Raw genomic sequence first — 16,314 nt, 5'->3', positions numbered from 1 at the left:
TTTTATTATACGTGTGTCTTGCCATAAGTTGGGTGTTTTCTACTCCTAGCCTAGTTAGATCTCTAGAATTGACTTTGATTTTTTTTTTTTTTTTTTTTTTTTTTTTTTTTTTGCTTGTGTTTATTTTGGAGTGTTGTTTGGGCTTAATTTTTGTTGTTGGGGTAGTTTTTTTTATACCTTTTAAAAATACCAATAATATTTTTGAGAGGGCAAAGTGTAATTTTATTGAAACAAATTGCTAAATACCAACAATAGCTCCGTCCTGACACACACACACACACACAAAGTCATTATCTGATTATGGAGAGAAACTAGTTAGATATAAAAACTCTCTGGGGCCTAGCTTAGTATATGGAATCTACTATGAAAATAGCTCCATTACATAACAACTTACAAAACTTCTAGTTATACAATCTACTTGTACGCGAGTCTCTAAATCCATCTAACAATATACTGCACTAGTTAACTCTGTTTACATGTCTTCAAACACAAGTCATGATGCCTACTGTAAGTCCAATCACTCGAACACTTCAAGGCCTTATGTAGATTTCTGATAGTCTCTATGATTTTTAGCACTCTAAAGCACTCAAGCTCTCACTAAGTGGTTTTGTGGAATTTTCTTATCAAGGATGTTCAATGGGAGAGGGTGAAGGTATGTGAGAATACATGATTTTATTTCTAGGGATAGAAAAGCCTCTACTTTCGTTTCGTTTTGTGGAGGTATGAAAAAGATTTAGTTTTTCCCCATGTTTGATTGGGAGGATGGAAAAGTGAAAGGATAGAAAAATTCTTTTATTTGGTTAAGAAGAAAATGGGATGATTGAAAATGTTATTTGTTTAAATTTATTTTCATGCCTCTATTACATAAAATATATATATATATATTTTAAAAGTAAAAAAAAAAGTTGATGTCCATATAAAAAAGGCTAAGGATTTGCTGTAAACTTGTGAGAGACCACGCCCTTGGCCCATTTTTTGTATTGGGCCAAACTTACATGAATGGGTGGAGTCGTGTTATTGCCACTCAAAATGGAGGTTCGACTGATTATATTTACTCCTTTAAATTAAAAGTTTTACAATGGAATCGTCACTTATTTAATTATTGAAAAAAAATAAGAAAACCAAAATTGAAATATTCCTTTTTTATTAATTTGAAATTGAATTTACATTGATTATAGGAAATTACATGGCTTTGGTCTTAGATACAATCTAAGACAAAGTACATGCCTTTATTTCCTAGTTATAATCTAAAAATTGAAAATTACGTGGATAATAATTCGATCTATTAACTTTTGATCTAAACTCAGAGGCTATACAAAGTGGGAAGGTGTTGGGCACTCACCTTACTTGGTGAAACTGGTCTTTTAGACTATGATGGCCAACATTCATATCATATTATCCAATATGTCAACCATTTTGCATGTTCAATTTAATGTGTGTGCGTGTGATAAATCCTAATTCAATTTATTAAGCATTGCATTCGGATTAAAAAATAATTTCTAGTGAATGTGTGTAGATGGTTATATCCTAAATTCAAAGATTTGAAAGAATTGTGAAACAAATATCTTTTTTCATATTTTTGATGTAGATTTAAGATCAAAACTAGTGTTATGCATGAACATATGATGAATAACAAGAACATATGAAGAACGTATAAGAATATTTAAGAATATTCAAACATATTTAAGAGAATTTAAATAATTATTATCATGCTTTAGTCTTAAATTATCATCATGGCAACATAAAAAATAAGTTAAGGAAAGAGATTATACCTCCATGCAAAATCTATACGGTGGAGAAGAAGACTCTTGGTAGAGGTCTTAAAGGTGGAGAAAAGAAGAGTTAGGAGAAAGAGAGTAAGACTTACTCAATACCTTGAGTCTCAAGAAAACCAAGATATGACAAGACTATTCTACTTCAGTAGAATTCAAGAGAAGAAAAGAGATGATATTTTTGTGTCTTGGAATGGAGAAGAGGGGGATTTATATAGTAGTGGTGGAGGAAATTTGAATGGAAGGTTATTTATTGAGGGTTGACAAAAAATCATGAACCTAGACCTTATGTTAGCCTTTGGGAAAATCATGTGCATTAAATTTAGAGATTAGTAAGAGTAGGGAACAAGCAAAATTTGATTTTCCTGTAACTACTGTAACAACCTGTAAAGCTAAATTTAAAAAATCATATCTTACTCAATTCTGATTGGAATTTTTTGTTCTTATACTCAAATTGAAGCCCTGAATGTCTAGTTTCTGAGAAAATTAACCTCATTCACAGATTTAAAATAGTCTGAGAGATATTAACGAAATGGTGAGCAGAGGTCATTTGTTAAAAAATAATTTCAACACAATTAACTTTAATAGGTCCAAAATTAGTTTCCAATTAACATTAATAGGTTTCAATCACTCCCATTTCAGACTTAATTAGTTCCAAATTTACCCTAATTAAAATATAATTGCACAAATTACTCATTGAATAATTAATATTTGACTATCTAATTAATTAAGTGTGTGCAATCTTACCATAAAATGCAGTCTTAGCCAATCAAATTATGACATGTCATTAATCTCAAATTGATTATAATTAAAATCAATTGGAATAAATTGTTTATAATCACATATAGTTGGACTCAATTTGTGATAGTGCATATCGGCCATTAAAATTTGATTTGATAATAACTTTCAATCTGATGGTCCGATTAGAGCTTATGACCAGTCAATTTGATTGTTACAACATCAAGATTATTTTGGTGAAGGGAAAATGAAGTTGATTTCTAAGCCATTCAAAAAAAAAAAAAAAAAAAAAATGAAAGGAAAATTTAACTTATGGCAGAACGCAGTCAGGCAGAGGAGTTTGGCAGCGACACCACAAGTCTACAACAAAATAGCAGAAGCAGAGGTATCCCTCTCATGTGAATCCTTATTTGATTAACTTAGATTTAATTACATGTTGATAATGTTGTGACTTGTGAAGAAAACTTAAAAGAGAGCAGGGACGAAGAGACATAGAAGAGACTAAAAGAAACTAGGGAGAAAGAGTCAAAGACAGAGTTAAAATTCTAACCCCCTCTTTGTCTTTCTCTATTTAATAAAGCCCAAATTAAAAAACAAAAAAAAAACAAAAACAAATAGTTGTCATCTCTTGTGACTAACAAACACAACACGTTTTTGTGAGATGGCGTGTGGGTTCTTCCTTCTGTAGTATGAAAAAAAAAAACAAACACAACACGTCAACTCCTATGCCCACAGCACCTGCGATGTTTTGTGTATTTTATTGTAGTTTTGTTCGTTTAATGTTTTTGTCTATTAGTTTAGTGTCTTTTAAAACATTAAAGATATTTTTTTTTTGGTAAATAATTAAAGAGATTATTTGCAATTTTAAAATTTATTGGTTAGTTGTTGACTGCTTGTATGCATAATTCTTGTCTATTGTGTAATAATTGTAGATGACGAGTTCTATTTTAATAAATAATTGCAATGAAATATCTTAAAAATAATAATTTTTGTATATTTTTCTTTGTTGATGGTTTATTAAATAAATGTTTATTTGGAATTTAAAAAAAAAAAAAAAGTTTATACTGCTGCTCCTTAACTCCAAATCTTAGCTCCATCCCTGGTGTGTGTGTGTGTTGATTTATTTTTTGTTATTGTTCATCCAATGCAAACTAAAATTGAATTAATTGATCATCTTATTTAAAGTAAAATTGATTACCAAATTCAAATTAGTTGTCAAAAGACTTGAAGCATTAGTAACAAATTCAAGTTAGTTGTCACATATAAAAGCATGTTAAACTATTGAAGTTAGTTGCTAAGTCTGTAGTTAAAATAATTAATTTACTGAACAATTGATAAAATTTAAATTTATTATTACCTATTAGATCCCACAACGAAAAATATTTGCTGAGCATTATTATAAAGATTCAGTTATACCGTTGGCTAATTATTGTCTGTATACATGAGAATAGACCTTTGTATTGTAAAATTGTGGGGCCCATGGGCCTGATGGCCTCGGCCTATCATGTAGCAGGCCCGAGGCCCAGGCCGAGGAGCACAGGCTATTCAGGGCCAGGGTGAGGGAAAGCCTTTTTTCCCAATCCACACCGAGGACCACCTTATCCTCGGCCTAACGAAGGTGATTTTGGGGAGAGACTAACCCCAAAGTAAGCTGTCATTCTCACATTTAATGCATTCAACTAACTCCCCCTGGCCGCATTAATGGGGAGGTAACCCCTTTGGCAGGATAACGTTGATCAGAGTGAACCACTTGAGTACCGATAAGGCCTCTGATGGGACGGACGCCAGAAAGAAGGCAAATAGATGATCAAAGATGGAAAGAGGGGATAGGAAGATGAAAACTATAAAGAAAGTAGTAAAGTAAACGGGGGGGGAAAAGAAGAAAGAAAAAAAAGGGAAAAAGCGAGAGAACAATAAGGCCTCCTCGGCCAAGGCCGAGGAGCATCCCCCATTGGAAAAGAAACTCTTAGCATTCTTCTTTTTTATAAAGAAAGTTCATGCATGGTGATCGACGGCCAGCACCTAAACCTCTCAGTCCACTCTCTATAAATTTATTGTTTGGGCTTATTGGGCTGAAAACCCATCACTCAGGGTCAATCCAAATTGAGTCCCTACATCTATATATAAAAGAGTGAATGAGAAAAGTTACAGTAGCTTCACTACAGTGGTTTTGGTTCAATTATCACTATTTCGCTGGCCAGTGTTTCATTTTCTTTTTTTCTTTTTTGTGAATGCGTAGAGCTGCAATAGATGCGCTACATTATTTTTGGTTTGTCCAATTCGCACTGTTTCACATTTTAATAAAATATTAACACAACAAATTGGCACAATTCACAATTGTTGAGGTGTTAATTTCTTATAAGTAAAAATAAAATAATAAAATATCATATTAGAACTAACAACAAGTAAAAATAAAGGTATTGAAGTACTACATCCACAATATATTTTACAACACTTTTATAACAAATCATAGGTGATAAATTGTTATTGGTTCTAATTTAAACTTACCAATGAAACTATTTTTTTGCCCACCAATAATTGCCTACTACTTATGATTTGTTGTGAAAAATATAGCATTTTTTTTTTGGATGAAAATATTAAGATATCTTGTTGTTGTCACAATATTTTAAAACTACTGAGCTGTCAATTCTTTGCAAACCAAAATAAAATATAACAAATTATAAAGGTATTATGAAAATGTTGTGCTTTTTTGTGTTTTTATAAATTTTTTGTTGGTTTGTCAGTTTTTTTGAGCCATTATTTATTATTTTGCATACAATTTTTTTGGGTTGACATTTTGTATTTTTTTTTTTCTTTGCACACCATTTTAAGTTAAAACACATAATTCTACACTCAAAAACAAAACAAAAACTTAGGAAAAATCACTTTTCATCCTTTATGTTTGGGGTAGTTTACAATTCGTCCTTAAACTTTAAAATCAAGCAATTTCTCTTAATATTTTGAAAAATAGTAAATATATCATATTGTTATTCTCTAAGTTAAACCCTAATGAAAACTTATGATTCTTAAAATATTTATTGTATAATGTTTAAATTACTCCACTAAATTTTAACATCTCAAAATTTTTCTTCATGTATTTTGAGTTTTAGATTGTAGCAATTCTTGAAAATTGGAATGATGATATAATATGTTTTATTTGTTATCCAAAAAATATTGATTTTCTAGATTTAAATTTTTGAAACTTATAATTTATCTAATAAAAAATTAATGACACGTGCCTTTGGTTATTATTATTATTATTATTATTCTTTAATTTTCTTAGCAAACCTCAATTGTTTATTAATGAAAGATGATGATATTCGTTATTATTTTTAGAATGTTTTAGTAAGTGGATATATTGTTTATAGTAAATAGGTACTAAAAAATATTATAGTAAAATAAGTATATATATATATATATATTTTTTTTTTTTCCTAACTAATATAGATATTTATATGTTAAATAATTATATTAATTTTGTGATTGACCTCTTAATCCCTACTCTTTTTCTATGTCATCCACTGCCTTGTTGATGCTGCCCTAACTAGTGTTAAATAAAGGCATAAAGCCAAAGGTTTCAGATTCAGACCGACATTTTCCCGCCTATTTCCCGATCAATGGCTCCCAAATCAGATAGCGCCGAAGGTACCTCTCTCTCTCTCTCTGTGAAACCATTTCGTTTTAATTTTCTATTTTCCAAGTCCCGATTAATTGATTTTTCAAGCTTTTCACATTTTGTAAAACTCTTTTGCTTTTTTGGTTGCAGCAATCGTGCTCAACTTCGTGAATGAGGTAAAGCATTTTTCAGCCTCCTATTAATCGTTTCGTTCTCTGGGTTTAATACTGCAACTTATTTGCTAAACTGTATTATGTGCTTCAATAATTCAGCTGGAAATACTTTATATTTTGGGATTGGGACGCATATCTCAAAAATTCAGTATCATACTTGAATGAGATAAATTATTTCATAAACATTAGTAATTGAAATTAGTAACTTCAATTACACAAAATCGAAGTAAAAGCAAAGAGAAATAAAAAATTTTACCTTAAGCATCTACTTGTTGTAATATTAAATAGTATTATATCTAATAAGTTTTAGTATGATTTACTGAGAACTATGTATATAGTATGGCTCTATGAATTAATGCCTAATTTGTATCTTACATTGTGGCTCGTGTTTTTCGATTTTCCTTTATTCAGCAAAACAGGCCGTTAAATTCTCAAAATGTGGCCGATTCATTGCAAAAGTTCAACCTCAAGAAGGCGGCCATTCAGAAGGCACTGGATAATCTGGCTGATAATGGGCGGATTTCGTTCAAAGAGTATGGTAAGCAGAAGATATACCTTGCTCGCCAAGACCAATTCAACATTCCAAACAATGACGAGCTTAATCAGATGAAAGAAGAAAATGCAAAACTTCAGCAACAGCTCCAAGAACAAAAGAAAGCAATCAACGAGGTCGAGGGAGGTAATCCCTATACACCCTTTTTATTGATTGTTTTTTTGTAAAAGGTGATCTGTCTTGGTAGTCTTAATTATTTGAACATGTTAGCTTTGTATATTTAGATTTCGTCTTGGATGCCAAAAAAAAAAAATGATATTGGACGACAAGTCTATCAAATCATGTAATGTGACAATTTAAATAAGCATTTTTTTTTTTTTTTTGCAGAGATTAAAACTTTGCAATCAAATTTGACCCTGGAACAGATATGCGACAAAGATGCCAAACTGAGAAAGGAGGTGAATCATAATATTGAACTGGGTTAGAGATATCTTTGAAGAAGTTTGGAACATACTTAGGGGCTTTTAATTCTGTATCAGGTTAAGGAGATGGAGGAAAAACTGGATAAATTGCGTGGAGGAGTTACACTGGTGAGGCCAGAGGATCGTAAGGCAGTTGAGGACATGGTCTCGGAGAAACTAACTCAGTGGAGAAGGCGTAAAAGGATGTTCAAAGATCTATGGGATGCTATTACTGAGAACTCACCCAAGGATCTCAAGGAGTTTAAGGTAATATATATTTATGGTTTATGTCTTGTAAGCATACATATCTGTGATTGCTGAAGTTACTAATGTTTGTACACACTTTTTCAGGAGGAACTTGGAATTGAATATGATGAAGATGTTGGTGTGAGTTTGCAGTCATATAGTGACCTGATGCAGCGTGATAAGAAGCGTCCAAGAGGCTACCGATGTTTATGAAGTGTTTAATCCTCAGTCAAGGATTTAAGCATATAAGATAGTGTTCTCCTAGAGGTAAATCTGTTGCAAAAGGAAAATACATGTGAATTCTGAATGTTTTTTAAGATCTAGAATTTGTCATAGTTGTTACATGTTGACTGTTTGTTTCACAAGGATGCATGATATGACAGTTTATGTAATTAAGAGGAGCACAGAAATTAGTCACAATTTTAAGCATAAGACACCGTGTACTTGCTGTTATGTTTCATTGAAGAAAAATGATCAATTATGAGCAATTCCTTTCTCGTATCCTGTGATGACTAATGATGTGTAACATTTTTCAAGAACAACTGCAACATGACTTGTAATGTATAGAAGGCTGAACTTGTAACCATTGAATCTGGGCCTTTGTAGCACATTCCTCAAAATTTATTTGACCTCCCCACCACCCACACCCCCACCCCCACCCCCACACCCCACAAATCCCCACATTATGAGGTCAATCAGGACACACTTACTTTTTCTTTTTTTTCTTTTTTTTTTTCTTTTTCTTTTTTTTTCTTTTTTGAGTAAATTCCATTAACATTATGAGCAGACAAATTTGTTGGTACTAAGGAATATGAGTATTAGATATGTTTTTGGGGTTTTTGTGAGCTTCCCAAATAGGCTAGGCTGAAGTTATAATTAAATTACTTTCTTCCCACGTTTTCTGCAAATACAACCTTATAAAGGACAATGATTTTGTTTGTCCAAGTTCGAAAATTATCAAACAAATAATTCAGGTTTCTAAATTTAGTTTAGTACTTCTTCTCAGGAGGTGAAGGGCCACATTTTCACTAAAGACTACCTGTAGCTGTACATCTGGACGTATCTACACTCAGCATCTCTGGTCTCCAAAAGTAATCCCATTCCACAGAAAAACTATCAATAGTTTTTTTTTTTTTTTTTTGGTAAGCCAACTATAAATAGTATTACATGTATAAAAAGGCAGGAAAAAAACGAAAAATGCTGTCACAGCAATAATCTTCCTATACCAATGCTTGTACATACAAGATCTAAAGCACTGAGTAATCTGCACAATCTCCTTCACAAGCTTTCCTTACATTGAGGGATTAATGGGGCAAGAATCCTTAGATTTTCTAAGTTTAATATGTACTCCACTGTGCAAGGTGGGTACCTAACATATCGCGGGTACACAAAACTTCCCCAATATGAAATCCTAGGACTCTCTAGAACTAGAAATTAAGCCATTGAAATAAACCCCCAGTATTACCATAAAAGGATGAGGATTTTTTTNAGGTCAATGTCTGCTTCAAGTTCAGATTCAGCAGAAGACATTTCAAAGGTGACCACAAAATCATCAGATGTTATAGGTCAGGCTGATTCTTTGGAAAAAGAAATGAATTTTGATGAGAGTGACAATGAGACTGCGCATGAAGAAAGCATCATCCTACCTCATAAGCAAATTCCTTCAGGGTTTCGAGCTGGCCTGAAGGTGGGCTCAGGCCTTGGACACCCAACAGGACTTGCTGCAGAACGATCTGGGACTGGGATACACATTGCACAAAATTTAAACATGGAGAAGGCACCAATATCTGTCAGGACTAGACAAGTGCGCGGATACTGAAAAAGCCCTTTAGCATATTTGATATCTAGGGTCCGTTTGGATAGCACTTATTGTTGCTGAAAGTTGCTAAAAACTGATTGTTGCTGAAAACACTGTAGCAAAATAATTTTTAAATGTGTGAATAGTGTTGTGGGACCCACTTTTAATATTAAATATTGCGTGAACAGTGCATGAACAGTGCACGCACAGTATATACACAGTGAAATTTGTCCCCCAAAGTCAAAAAAGCCGGCAAAAAAAAAAAAAAAAAAAAAAAAAAAGGAGAAAACGTGAAACGGAAACGTGCCGCAACTTGCCTTGCAATCCAAACGCACGCCTATTGGTAAGTTTTGTTGATTTGTGGTAACATCATAGGCTGAGTCTATACTAGCTTGCTTCTTTAATTTTTTTTTCTTCCATATAATTGCAGAAAATGTAAACTAGTGTCATCGTTTGAATTGTGAGTGCTTTTTTTTCCCATGAGTTGAAATTTACTATTGCAAATAGTTAAAACTTGTAAGTTTTTTTTCCTTTTTATTTGTTGATTTATGTATATTCTATCATTGTTTTATGTTGGATTGAAAGCAATGTTCTTAAAATATATATATTTGAATGTGTTCATCTAGACATACTCTTCAATAAGCAAGTCAGCCGCGCTAGGTATCTCATGAGGCAAAGAACTGTCAATTGTCTTTTATTAGTGTATAAAAGGCAGAAAAAAAATGGTCATGGCATTCCCAATCCCTGCCAATAGGCCTCCTTATGGTCTTAGAAGCAATTACATATTTTACCAAGATACATTCACACCACCGTCCAAATGGCATAGCTGGTCTCAGTTACAAGGCTTTTAAATTTAACCTGTGATCATCGCATTTTACAAGGGTACTTATTGTGTTTGTGTGTGTGCCCCAATATGAAAACCCTGGGACCCCTAAGAACCAGATTTTACACCTTTCATATGATTCTTATAAATTTAACAAACGCTGTAAACAAAAGAACATAACAGATCCAATGACAGCAGGTGCCTTCATGAGCGTCAACGCACACAGCAAATTCACTTCGGGGTAGAGCAATTGTTCATCCATTTACAGCATCCTCATTTACGGCTATATTTATGTAATTGTCAAGCAACATCACAGGCTATGTTAAGGTTCTATTCACATTAGTTATCATGAGCTTAATAAAGTTTTAACTCACTAATCACTTCTTAACCAAAAAATTACAGAAAATGCATTAGGGCTAATGCTTGGCATTCTGACCAATTTTTGTGCCCGTTTCATCGACATTAACCTCACATGTGATATCTATACAATATGTTTGCCGTGTAAAGTTGCTTTTTCAGTATCCGCGCACTTGTCTAGTCCTGACAGATATTGGTGCCTTCTCCATGTTTAAATTTTGTGCAATGTGTATCCCAGTCCCAGATCGTTCTGCAGCAAGTCCTGTTGGGTGTCCAAGGCCTGAGCCCACCTTCAGGCCAGCTCGAAACCCTGAAGGAATTTGCTTATGAGGTAGGATGATGCTTTCTTCATGCGCAGTCTCATTGTCACTCTCATCAAAATTCATTTCTTTTTCCAAAGAATCAGCCTGACCTATAACATCTGATGATTTTGTGGTCACCTTTGAAATGTCTTCTGCTGAATCTGAACTTGAAGCAGACATTGACCTCTTCAATTCTGATGCATTTTTCTGTTTCATTTTTTCAGCTTGATTTTCATTGTGCGTTTCTTTGTTTACCAATTCAGATTCGTGTGTCATGATTTCATGCTTCTTCAACACTTTGCCTCGTCCATTATTGGGACTATCCTGATCATCAGGATCATGTGGTTCAGATCGAGAGAGCTCCACTGCTGCTCTTGCAGCTGCTGCTGCATAAGCTGCTGACTCAAAAGCTGCTTGAGCTGCATCAGCTACATCCCTGTATTTTTTCTTTCCCTTCATTGAATCGGAGAACCCATAATCTTTTTCCACCTCCTGAGGCAAAATTTTTGAATCATCCCCAAGCTTGGTACAACCTGAATTGGCCTCATGGTTTTGCATCTTGTTCACATCCAAACTTTCCTGTACACACCACATAGTAAGCCACACGTCATGAACAGTTATCAACATTTTGGGTGAATTAGTGTACTATTTTTATTGCAATTCCTATCTCTTTAAAGGCTGGTTTGGATTGAGGGGGAGGGAGGGAGGGAGGGAGAGAGAGTAGAGTAGAGTACTATTTTTATTGCAATTTCTGTCTCTTTTAAGGGCTTGTTTGGATTGAGGAGGAGGGAAGGGGAGTAGAATAGAGTAGAGTAAAATAGAATTAGCTAAAAATAGGCTAATTTTGGATCAATTCTCCTTTACTCTCCTTCAATCCAAACGAACCATAAACTTGCATACCTCAGTTGAAATAAAAGCTTCATCAAATTGCAAAACAATGTTGTGCTCGGAAGCAATTTCTTTGACCACTTCCATCCTGTTCTCCAAGCTTGGTTGCCTGGTTGATAGCTTTTGTATCATCTACAGGAACCCAATACAAATACAATGTATCATATGTCATAAACAATGATAAACATACCTAATCAGATTATCAAAGTTCGACAATTTTTGGAACTACTCAGATTTTCTCTAACTATTCTATGTAATAAAGATGCAACCAAATTACTAAATATTTATTACACATGAATAATCATTCTATTAAGGGATTTATTGCCGCAAACCAAATATGTCCTCAAGTAATTTCCTCATCTGTCTATGATTCATTCAGTATGTACCAAACGCTATTCACTTTAATTATTGTTTTTTTACCATAAAAAGAACAGCATTTTGGGTCTATTTTCAGTTTTTGGCATCTTTACGGGTACTTTCAAAAGATCCTATTCTAATGGATGCTCTTTTGGACAAATATACTAGTTTTCACTATATGATCGATCCAAGTAGACAGATTTTTACATCTTGAAAATTTTCCAAATCATAATATACCTTACGGTTGACTCCACAATTGTTGCGTAATTCAATAGCAGAAGCAGCAAACTCTTTGCCAAAACGAGTTGTCATAACAGTACGAATCTCTTGAAGCTCAGGAAACTCCCCGCATCTCGAAGCTGCATAGAGCAAGCTTGATATTGCCTCCCTCAGTTCATCGGGGCACACTCTATACAAAACATACAGAAGCATGACCATAAAAAACCAGAAGGTAAAAAAATAGCCAAAGAAAAAGAAAAGAAACTTAATGTTTTCAACAGTCAAAATGGAACAGTAACCAACCTTTCTTGTTCAATGAGGTTGACCCTTTCAATCAAAAGATTGCAATAGCTCTCTATCATAACAAACACATCCAACATGTTTTGTTCCTTGATCACATGCTCAACCTGTAAGAAAACCATAAAAACTTTATACAGTGCCCAAAGAAAAAACCATAGCTAGTAAAGAAGATATATTAGTCATACCCTCCATTAATTCGTCAATTCCATGGTTCATATCTATGAACATATATATTATTTTCTGGATCTAACAGTAGTACTATGATAAACTGCACACCTTTATAAATTTAAAATGAACCATGAAATGAAATGAAGATGATCGTTTTCGTTTTCATTAGTAAACCAAAAGCAAAGAAATTAAAGCTTACACGAATAAGAGCACGTTCATGGTGACCAAGGTCAAGGAGCTGAACAACATCAGACCGGGCTTGGGTGCAGCGGACTTGGCGCTGGTTCTTCAAGACAACGAGACGAGAGAGAGCTAGATTGACAAGAGGCTTAAATTTGGAGGGCTTAAAGGTTCTACCAAGTAGAGCATCAAGCTTCTTTCCCATTTCTTAAGAGTGTTGTTTGATCAGTGCCCTCTCAAAGGAGCAAAAGAAAGCAGAGTCTTAATTAATTAGCAGACCAAACAACACACAATATATGTGGAGTAGTTGAAATGCACAAGGCAACAAGCGAGACTTGGCTCGCTTGGACCTTTATGTTATGACGAGAGAGAGAGAGAGAGAGAGAGAGAGTCCTTGACCTTGTGACCATTTATGAGGTGGTTGGTATTTTAGTGTGTATGGGACTTTTGCCTTGCGAGTTAAGTATTTTCTTTCTAATTGAGAAGAGGCCCTGAGCTTGAGAGCTTAAATGGGAACGAACGAGGCGTTGTATAAAACGCGGTTGATAATGATATTTAAGTCTATTTCGAGGAAGGATACATATTACTATTAGGGGCTGGTGGGCTCCGCATGGGGCCCATTTAATCGACCGCCACACGCGTTTGAGGCTTGAGCACGTGAGGAACGATTCTATTCATATGGGTCCTCGAACAGGGCTAAAATAGTAAAATGCAGAAGAATTTCGTCTCCAAAATGGACCAAATCTGTCTGAGTTGGCAGGGGGAAAAAATAACATAAATTATGATAAAAATTGGCGTTGAATCATAGTTACGAAATTCGAAAATCGGTTTAACAAAAAAAAAAAAGGAAAAAGAAATAAGAAAGAAAGAAAGGAAAATCGGCAATATTAGTATTATATATTTTGAGAAGAAATAGAGAAATGTTATTAAGGTAAATCACGATCAATGCGATACATTCAACAATGTCTACTACGAAAGGAGGAGAATCCTCCGTCCAAATCATAAATAAATAAAAAATGACATTAATACAATTGAAACAAAAATGGAAGAGAATGAAAAGAAAATAAATATTTTTCTTTCTATTACTTGGATTTTTTTTCCCTCAAAGAAAAAAAAGGGATATTTTAAAGGAAAGTAATAGAACGAAAACTAACATTATTGGTGATTTTTTTTTTTTAAATGAAAACATCATTTGAGAGTTAAAAAATAAATAATAAAGAATGAAAATTGATGGGTATAAATTGTCCAAAATATTAACATGCCATGTCTATATAATCTCGGGAAAAATGAGCTTTTGCCCTTATTTTTTAAAATATCCAACAAATTGTTCCTGTTTTGAAACTATTAAGTACCATGTCCCTGTTTTGAAACTTGATTTTTAGAAAATCAAGTTTCAATGTAACTCGATTTTATGATTATCAAGTTTTAAGTAAGTTTTTGCCACACTGGACAAGCAGTCATGGCTTTTCCCAATTAAAGAAATCCAGTTGGAACTTGATTTTAGTAAAATCAAGTTCCTTGAAAAAATTTTCAAAGTTGAACTCGATATTCACAAGTCCGAGTTTTACGCAAATTTGAAATAATATTCAATATTATGAATTTTTCGTCCTGTCTGTAACCCGATTTTAAAAGTATCGAGCTATAATGGGATTTTTTAAAAAGTGAACTCGATTTTGTCATTTTTGAGTTTCACTGATGCTATATCCAAAACAGGTTGTTTAGAATTAGCGTTTTTGGCCTCCTTCACTTCAATGTTCCTCACAGATCCACAGCTATACATCTCTGAATTTGGTGTTATCTCTCAAGCGATCATCTCTCTATCATCTTAGGTACAAAACCCATATCATAATTTAATGCACATAGAAAAATTTCTGATGTAGGTGAGGAATAGTTTTAGATATTGCAAAGGTTTATCAGCCAAGATGTATTTTCATATTGGAGAAGTATTTTCATTTGTATGTTGTATTGTCTGTGTTTTGGTATTTGGTTGAATGAGTGTTATGTGAATACATTGGGGTTATATTGGCTGTTTGATGTTGTAAATTTGAAGTAAAAACAAATGAAAATTTTTAGATCTATAGAAAGCAATGAAGGATTTTAGTTTGGTAGTGACTCTTGTTATTTTCACCTTTAAGGGACAATGAAAATGTTTCCCCCCTCTAATGAAAACAAAAACTAGTTAATTTTGACAATATTATGATGATTTAGTCTAATATTATGATAAATATTATTTAGGTACTGTTGATTTAATTTAGTATTGTTGATAATACTAAAAGGCTTTTATTAAGAACTCAATTTCACTATGAAAAACTGCACTTTGGGGTAAAAGAACTGAGTAAGAGTATTGGGCCATGGGTCATGCCCGAGGATGCCATGGAGCCCGAGGATGGTCAAGCAGTAAGAAGGGAAAGTGGGTTGATGGGCCAAAGATAAGGGCTGATAACAACAAACAAGTGATGTCTCTCGAGGATCCAAATTTCCTCGAGAAGTGTTGTGAGAGTCTGAAGCCCGACCACTTAGCAAATATCATGTAAAAGGTAACCATATTTTGGAAGATAAGCTTCAGAGAGAGGAGTCAACTGTGAACTAAGAAATATATGAGAAGAAGACTGCTACCACTACATTAAATGCTCTGCACCTAACCAACTGGCCGCATTTATGTGAAAATGATGCCTGAATAGTGATATTTAGCCTTACAGCTACACATAGATGCTTTAGGAAGGTTCTGATGGGACAAGCATCCAAGAGATCATCTACCTAATCAACAAGTGGAAGGCTATGATGAAAGGAGAGGGAAAGACTATATAAGGGGAGGGCCTCCATGAAGGATGGGGCATCTCACCTACAAAAAAAAAAATACATGTAAAGAATTCTTTGTACTTAGAAATAGTTGGAATAAATATAAGAACTTATTTTCCTCAGATTTGACCGAGGAGTGTTTTTCTCTTCAAAGTATATTTCTCAATCATTTTAGCTTTAAACCAATCTACTGTGGCCCATATTTGATTCAAATCTAGCCTTTACAATTGTCACCGTTTGTGGGAAATACTAGGAAGGTGCTCATAGTCTCATGTAGTCATGGTGGGTTCAGGACCAAATCGAGAAGAGTCTATGGGATCTCAGCACTAGGACCATTTTCTTAACTTGGAACGGATGAGAGATCGTGAAGTAAGTGTGCACACAACTTATACTAGTAAGAGTCATTCTAGAATTGAGAGCCATGTATCGTATGGGGAAGAGACTAGAAACCTACAAGTGGAAAAATGTCATTTGCGTAGAAAACTACATCACAAGCAAAGGAGGGAGTCTCTTTCAAGCTCAGGATCTGAGTTAGGGGATGATGACAGCTAAAGCCAGAATCAAGAACTCCTTCTAGTGAATCTTTTTCCTATAGGAAGGAACGTTATCGTAGGCAAAGTAGTA

At 33.9% G+C, this 16,314-nt stretch overlaps 2 protein-coding genes across 2 annotated transcripts; one reads left to right on the top strand and one right to left on the bottom strand.

Annotated features, from left to right (window-relative positions):
- The first annotated feature begins 6,019 nt into the window (after window positions 1-6,019).
- On the top strand, window positions 6,020-7,987 carry LOC112020063 (homologous-pairing protein 2 homolog). Its single transcript, XM_024052628.2, has 6 exons — window positions 6,020-6,155; window positions 6,277-6,302; window positions 6,711-6,978; window positions 7,180-7,250; window positions 7,332-7,520; window positions 7,605-7,987. The coding sequence occupies exons 1-6, from the start codon at window positions 6,128-6,130 to the stop codon at window positions 7,710-7,712; spliced, it is 690 nt and encodes a 229-aa protein (XP_023908396.1). The 5' UTR covers window positions 6,020-6,127; the 3' UTR covers window positions 7,713-7,987.
- Window positions 7,988-10,634: 2,647 nt separating this feature from the next.
- Window positions 10,635-13,387, bottom strand: LOC112020062 (uncharacterized). Its single transcript, XM_065769748.1, has 5 exons — window positions 12,911-13,387; window positions 12,547-12,650; window positions 12,262-12,433; window positions 11,680-11,799; window positions 10,635-11,358 (listed from the first exon to the last, which is right to left on the bottom strand). Exons 1-5 carry the CDS (start codon window positions 13,094-13,096, stop codon window positions 10,636-10,638), a joined length of 1,305 nt encoding a protein of 434 aa, XP_065625820.1. The 5' UTR covers window positions 13,097-13,387; the 3' UTR covers window position 10,635.
- Between the last annotated feature and the right edge of the window lie 2,927 nt (window positions 13,388-16,314).

Source organism: Quercus suber, unplaced genomic scaffold, assembly GCF_002906115.3.
Source record: "Quercus suber isolate HL8 unplaced genomic scaffold, Cork oak 2.0 scaffold_1336, whole genome shotgun sequence".
Classification (NCBI taxonomy): domain Eukaryota; kingdom Viridiplantae; phylum Streptophyta; class Magnoliopsida; order Fagales; family Fagaceae; genus Quercus; species Quercus suber.
The sequence above is the reverse complement of the archived record's forward strand: the minus strand, read 5'-3'. Positions and strand labels throughout refer to the sequence as shown.